At 50.5% G+C, this 7,457-nt stretch overlaps 1 protein-coding gene across 1 annotated transcript; it reads left to right on the top strand.

The window, feature by feature from the left end:
* Positions 1 to 1,590: 1,590 nt before the first annotated feature.
* Positions 1,591 to 3,959, top strand: LOC119395897 (piggyBac transposable element-derived protein 4-like). Its single transcript, XM_037662908.1, has 2 exons — positions 1,591 to 1,859; positions 2,071 to 3,959. The coding sequence occupies exons 1-2, from the start codon at positions 1,712 to 1,714 to the stop codon at positions 3,840 to 3,842; spliced, it is 1,920 nt and encodes a 639-aa protein (XP_037518836.1). The 5' UTR covers positions 1,591 to 1,711; the 3' UTR covers positions 3,843 to 3,959.
* Positions 3,960 to 7,457: the final 3,498 nt, after the last annotated feature.

Genomic DNA, 7,457 nt, shown 5'->3' with positions numbered 1-7,457 from the left:
GTCTTTGTGTTTGTCGACGGATTGTTGTAGCCTCAGTATCTGGCTCATCAGCTCTATTTATTTTCACTTCCACCTGGCCTTCTCGATAGTGAGCAATGCAGAGGCCGAATGGCTGTCGACCTGACGCTTTTGTCGCATGGGGCAGCCTGCCCAGCTTTGTGAATGCATTAATTGTGACAGTGTACATGATGGCTGTTGGATGTTTCGCCGGTAGCGCATGTGGTGTCCATGGGCTCCGATTCTTCAGCTTCAGGACCTAATGTCAGCGTTGCACATGGCTGCGATCGCAAGGCAGCGTTGCTACTGGTACATGCATTCATTGACTGTTCGGACCCAGCAAGGTCACGTTTAGTGATACTTGCCATGCTTGGTTCAGTTGTTACCTTGGTCTGCAAATGTGAAGGGTAGGCTGCAAAGACGGACGCTAGGGCATCCTTCTTAAGCCGCCGCTTCTTATATTCTATGAAATGTTCCGGTCGTAAATGACGGCTACGTATACTAGTGTAGTTTGAATATGCAGTAGGAGACCAATTATCCCGCCTAATTACTGCAAGCCACCTCTCCCGAACACCAGTGGCAGCCGGAATTTCATGTAGGGACAGCCGAACGGTGTATTTAGGCGGAAGCCTTAGATGCCTCATCAAACGCTAAAATTCACCGTCGGCGGCGTCAACACGAGTGACGCAAGAAATCATCACGTGATGACGTAACAGATAATTAAACTGACTTAATCGTGTCGTTACATCACGTGAGGTCGTCATATTACATCTTCGTTTGGTCAAAATCGGCCGGTCACGGAGGCAGTGCATAACCATCTGAGGTGCAGAAAGCTTCCAGTGCCTCCGATCCTTGAGGCTGTAAGAAAACCACGTAAGGGGCAGAAAAATCTCTGAGGGAGGCAGGGGATGTTCAATACATTGACTGGGAAGAAAAAAAAATTGGGGGACACTTAAGCTTCGCCTTTAAGAGTTGAACGCAATAGCGATATCCTGCCCCTAGTGCGCATTTGGAACACTACGAGTTTTAAGAGAATGCGCGCACTAAGGTGTGTGCCTTATGTAATGGGTAGCATGCCTTAAACCAGGAGCAATTATGCGCGAGAAACCTTTTCGAAGTTACGATGCACCCACTACGTGGTCTTAAGGGAATACGCGCAGTAATGTGCGTGCCTTTTGTAATGGGTGGCTGTCTTTAAACCACTAAGTCGTTAGGATATTCACATGGTGTGACGCCCGATGGCAATGTACGCTTGTAACACGCAATATTTCTGCGATATTACATCTCGTACTGTGACACCTGTATACAGGACGCGTATTTTTGGGAAGCATGAAAGTTACTTTCAGTGCAGCTCCAAGCAGAGGCGTGGCTGTGTGGTAAAACACCTGCTTGCCACGCAGACGGCCTGGGTTCGATTCTCACTCGGACCCAACATTTTTATTATTTATTTTATTTGCAGCTTTTTCAATTTTTCGGTCACAGACAAGATGATGATTTTTCGCTCACAACCAACGGTGCCGACGCCGACGGCGGAATTTCTGCGATACGAGCTCTTTAATGCTGTCGCGTTAATAAAGCGGATGACTTTCACATTTAACCCTTTGTTGGACAGCGGGACATATACGTCCCACTTATTATTCCACGCTCTCGGCGCCCTAGCTCTTTGAGAGAGCTCATGCAATCACATACAAGCCACTAGCGCCATCTATTGAGTATGCTAGAACATTCTGTATGCAATTTCGTGGCGTTTCCACTAGGTGGAAGCACGCAACAAGGCAAGAAGCAGTTTTTGTTTTTTCACTTGCGCGTTGCAGTTTTTCGGTGTTTTTGTGAGGTTCTTTCAAGCAAGAAAAAAATGTCTGGTGAGTAAATCTTGTCTTTCTTGCACTTCAGTAACCACTTACAAACAACTAGCAGGTATATTTTGTGATGTTTAGCAGTGCATAGATAAACGGAACCTGTTTTACGAATAGTAGTGGGAATCACCTGTTCCACGTTAGGCTTAGCGTTGCGCAGCAATAGCGTGGGGGCAGCTCGGTCCATACTGATTGCTTCTTTTCTTTTTTTATTAAGATAACAAGAAACGTCTCACTGCTGAAGAAGCACTTGAATTATTCTGGAGCTTGCCAGAGAACTCTAACAACAGTGATGATGAAGAGTTCGAAAGCAGTGAAGATGAAGTTTGGGATCTACCACCCGATGAGTCCAGCGAGAACGAGAGTGATGTTGAAAACGCTCCCCCCGCTTCGTCGAGCATGCTGAAGAAAAGACGGCGTCCACCATATGCAGGCAAAAGAAAGAAAAAAAGGAAAAGTGCTGTTTCGAAAGCCGACACTGAAAATGATTCAGAAGGACCTCAGTGGGATACGTCGACTGTTTGTATGCCTACGCCTACGAATCACAGCTTCACGATCTCCCAAAGACTCAGTCCGACAATCACTGCCCTTGACGCGTTCTCCTTGTATTTCGATAATGAGGTGTTGGACCATATTCTAGAACAGACAAATCTCTATGCTGAACAGACACAGCGAAAGGGATGGGTGCCGCTGACACGCGATGAGCTTGAAGCTTACATTGGGATGCTGATCCTTATGAGCGTCAACCGCATGCATCAACTTCAAATGTACTGGTCTTCCGATAGCTTTTTCTACGTGAATGAAATTGCCAAAGTGATGACATACAAGCGGTTTCAGATGATATGCAATTGTCTTCATCTGAACGACAACGACAAAATGCCAGGCTATGGTGACAAAGATTTTGATCGCGCATATAAAGTGCGTCCTTTGATCAACATGATGAACAAAAAGTTTCAGACGGAGTACAGCCCATCGACACATGTTGCAGTTGATGAAAGCATGATTTTGTTCAAAGGACGCTCAAGCTTGAAGCAATACATGCCTATGAAGCCCAAGATAAAGAGGGGCTACAAGGTATGGTCCCTCGCAGACTCCGAAACGGGCTACCTGCTCCAGTTTCAACTCTACGAGGGGAAAAACGCTCAAAAACCACTTGACCGCACATTAGGTGAGCATATTGTTCTCTCACTAGCAGATGGTGTCGTGCCCACTGGTTCTCAGTTGTTTTTCGATAATTTTTTTTCATCAACAAAACTTTTGCAAGAATTGCGGGACATAGGCATTTTTGCCTGCGGAACTTTCCGTACAAACAAGAAAGACCTTCCGCCTGAGGTGAAAACTGACAACAAGATGGACAGGGGTTCATACTTGTGGCGAAGAAAGCGGGACGTCATTGCCTACCAGTGGAGGGACACAAAGAATGTCCACCTGATGTCCAATTACCACGAACCAGAATGTCGCGTCGATGTTCAAAGGACGCTGCCGAATGGCAAAAAAATATCAGTGGAGTGCCCTCAGGTGGTCAAAGATTATAATGCATGGATGGGTGGCGTCGACAAGTTCGATCAAAAGAGGAATGCCTACCCTGCAGACCGGCGGTCTAAGCGATGGTGGAGTAGAATTTTCTACTTCATTCTTGATGCGGCGATTGTCAACGCATTTATACAAGCCAACTCCATCGAGAATGTTGGATACCTTCACTTCCGCCTCAAGCTTGGCAGACAACTCATCGCACAAAGGAGCTTCCGCAAGCCTCGGAGGACCATCACTGCCTTCAAGAATAAGCGAGGCAAGAGCAACGGTCGCGCGATGACTGGTGTTCCGGATGAGAGTCGGTTCTCCGGAAACACTCACCACCCAAGCTTCACAGGCACGCGACGGCGGTGCCGCTCAACCAGCAAAAGAGAAGTCCGCACGAGGTATATGTGCAAAGTGTGCAATGTTCCGCTGTGTGCAACTTGCTTCGCACCATTTCACAAGAAAGTGTGAACTGCCTCAAGTGGACAGCGGGACATATGAGTCCCACTTTATCGAAGTGACCTAAGTGGACAGTGGGACATATAGGTCCCACTTTTTTCTTTGCAATAAAACACTTCTCGACTTTCAGATTTGTTTTCTTGGGATCAAGAAGTGATAAATAGCTCACTAAAAATGTTTTAAACATGATAACTTTTGTTCCCTCGTTGTGTCCAACAAAGGGTTAAGTCGTCTTATGTAAATGCATAAAGGACCCTGTGAGTTTTTTTTTTCTTTATCAGTAAAGGGAAGTAAGAAAAGGCATGCGTGATTTCTTTCCGTTCCATTTGCAGAGTGGAACACAACAGTAACGACATACTAAGGCATGCGAATGTCGTGGCTGCAATAGCCTCAAATAGCAAATAAAACGCGAATGCTGTCGAACTCGCATGCAAGCATCGAACCGGCAGGACGGCCTGACAGACTGCCTGCGGAATACGTCCAGTGGGGACGGAAAGTGGGGACGGAAAGAAACGCAAATATGCGCCACCTACATTCCTTGCTGTTTCGCATTTATTTCCAAGTGGTTGATGCCTGGATGATTGATGTAAATACGGAGTTCTCCATGATACAATAAAAGGCCATCTAGAGCCTTTTAATCGCCACCACGGTCAGAGCGTGATGAAAACAGCGCGCCGCTGTGTTCGCGTTTATTTTTATCCCCCTGTACCTGTTGAAACCTGCGAGAAGCACGAACGCAAAGAAACTGATGAAAACACGAATTTGTGAGCTTCGTGATACGCGCGGCCGCTCAGCACCAGCTTCGCATTGTCTATTGGCACAGCGCCACCACACGGCAGCGGCGAGCGGAGGCGGAGCGCGCGCTCGGTGGCCCGAGGAGAGCGTTCGCCCAGGCTCTGAAAATATATAGGAGGCGCTGGTTTGGCGGTAGCCAGGGCTTAAGGTCTCCCTTCATTGGAGGGGGGGGGGGGCTCATTAAGCGACAATACAATATGTATATATTGTAGCGACGCTGAAGCACGAAGGCTAATAAAACAAACGTATTTATTAAGGGCGAACCTGTGCCCATAACTTAAAGGTACTGCGGTCGGAAAACTGCGAGTCAGTGGAACACCAAAGATGTCGTTCAGCTCTTCTCCTCTTGCTTTTCCCCCCGAGAGACACACGAGCGCGTGGCGCATGTGAGCCGGGTCCGGCCAGGTACTCGTGCCACGATGGTCGCTGCGCGGCACTACGCAGTGTCGGTTATGCATGTTGACGGCGCGCTATTGAATGCGGCCAATATGTCGCGGCAATATATATTATATATATATATATAATATATATATATATAGATATTATATATATATTGTAGCGAAGCCTTTAATGAGTAAGTGGGTTGCGCTCTTTATAGCCTTCTAGTGGGTCGTCCCTTTGGCTCTTCGCGCTCGCGCTCTGAGTCCGTGTTTTTGCCTTGACTGTCGCCATTGCATATCGTCGCCGACTACCGTCCAATAAACGCCTCAACAAATTGGTGGAGAGTGCTGTGCTCCTATTCGATGCCCCTGGAGCTGAGATCCCGTACCCTACCAACTACCATGCCTCAAGACGCTGCTCAGCAAACGTCTCCTTCCACAACGACCGCATGCCCCGGTGTCCCCCGCATTCGCGACCCTCCTATCTTCACCGGCGCGGATGGGACCAATGTTGAGGACTGCCTTGCGATGTACGAGCGTGTGAACGTACCAAACAAATGGGACGAGGCAGGCAAACTCAGCAACCTGGTTTTCTACCTCGCGGTTGTGGCGGGCCTGTGGTACAACAACCACACCACCGCGTTCCCCACATGGTCTGCTTTCAAGACCGCCATAATCGATGTGTTTGGCCGCCCTGCCGTTCGTAAACCGCAAGCCGAACAACGTTTACGTGAACGAGCTCTGCAGACCGATGAGTCTTTAACGAGCTACATAGAAGACGTCCTGGACTTGTGCAAGAAGGCTGACGCGGCCATGCCTGAGTCTGACAAGATCCGCCACGTACTGAAAGGCATCGACGACGATGCCTTCACTATACTGCTCGCCAAGAACCCTCGTACTGTGGCCGAGGTGATCACGCTCTGCCAAAGCTACGAGGAGCTGCGCCGGCAGCGACTGCTGACCCGTCGACCTCCATCCCGCGACGCCGATCTCGCAGGCTTGTCGGCCATTTCTGATCAGTCCGCCTTGCTCGCCGAGATCAAGTCATTCGTGCGCGCGGAAATTGCCCGCCAGTTCTCCCTACTGGCCTTCCCTCACCCGCAGCATGTTGAACAGCCGTCGACCACGCTGCTGGCTCCCTTACGCCGCGCTATTCGGCAGGGAATCGCGGAGGTCATGCCGGAATACCACCAGCCCCCTCCGGCACCAGCGCCGCTCAGTTACGTGCAGGTTGTAGCCAGGTCACCCCAAGCGATTCCTGTGGCTGCCCCACTTACTTACGCCGAAGCCGTCGCCAGACCTCAAGCCTTCGAAGCGAGTGGGCCGCCTGCGTTTGCCGACGCCATACCTAGGCCACCGATGCAGCCCATCATGCAGTCGTATCAGCAGACGCCTCGTCCACCGCGTCCTGCTCCATGGATGGGACCTACCCCGGCGAACCGATGGCGCACTTCTGACAACCGCCCGATCTGCTTCGCGTGTGGTTGCGCCGGTCATGTCGCCCGCTATTGCAATCGCGTGCAGCCGCCTCGTGTAGCCTCAGCCATCCCCAGCCAGTCAAGCCGCCCGTATTACGATTCGCCGCCGCCTATGTCACCGTCGTCTCGCCCAGCTCCATCTATCCACCGTTGGCCGTCACCACGACGCCGATCACTGTTACCGATGCGGCCACGGCCGGTCCCACGTGACCAGGAAAACTAGTCGTCGCAGTCCACGAGGCAAGGGCTGCGACGCTATCGAACTGCGAAAGCCCTCAGCGAAGCCCATCGAACGTGTTTGACGTGTTTGTGGACGGTGTTCGCGCATCTGCCCTTATTGACACTGGAGCTGCCCTATCCGTTATTGACGCCAAACTTAGCCGACTACTGCGAAAAGTGACGACGCCACTTCCCGGGATCTCCCTCCGTACAGCCAGCGCCCAAAGTATTCACCCTACAGCGGTGTGCACAGCCCGCGTCATGATTAAGGATGCTCTGTACGCCGTCGAATGGATCATAATTCCAGCATGCTCTCACGACGTCATCCTAGGATGGGATTTTCTCTCCCACCACGAGAGAGAGAGAGAGTGATTCGTGAAAGAAATGAAAAGGGGCGCTATTTTCTGCCTCCCGTCGTGGGGGCACGGCTCAGCGCCTTTAGGAATGGGGAAGGGGAAGTACAGATGATAGAAGAAAGGAAGATAGAAGGAGTGATTAGCGTGGCAAGTGTGTCTTGTCCACGAAGGCGGGAGCACGAAGCCAAAGGGCTCGTCTATAAGGTGGCGAGGTCCGCAGAAGCCGCAAAGTCGAGGAAGGCTCGCAGGGCTTGCAGCTTTGAACGTGCAGGAAAGAGAAAGCCGTGATTCATTGCGCACCCGCCGAAATAGAGCTCTCACCATTCTCTGATCTGACGCCGGCTGACAGTCCATCGTCTGTGAGCAAGGTACTCGTCAAAGACGACACCAAACTGCCTG

Source organism: Rhipicephalus sanguineus, chromosome 6 (genome assembly GCF_013339695.2).
Source record: "Rhipicephalus sanguineus isolate Rsan-2018 chromosome 6, BIME_Rsan_1.4, whole genome shotgun sequence".
Taxonomy (NCBI): domain Eukaryota; kingdom Metazoa; phylum Arthropoda; class Arachnida; order Ixodida; family Ixodidae; genus Rhipicephalus; species Rhipicephalus sanguineus.
Note: the sequence above shows the minus strand (reverse complement) of the source record. Positions and strands in the feature narration are given on the sequence as shown.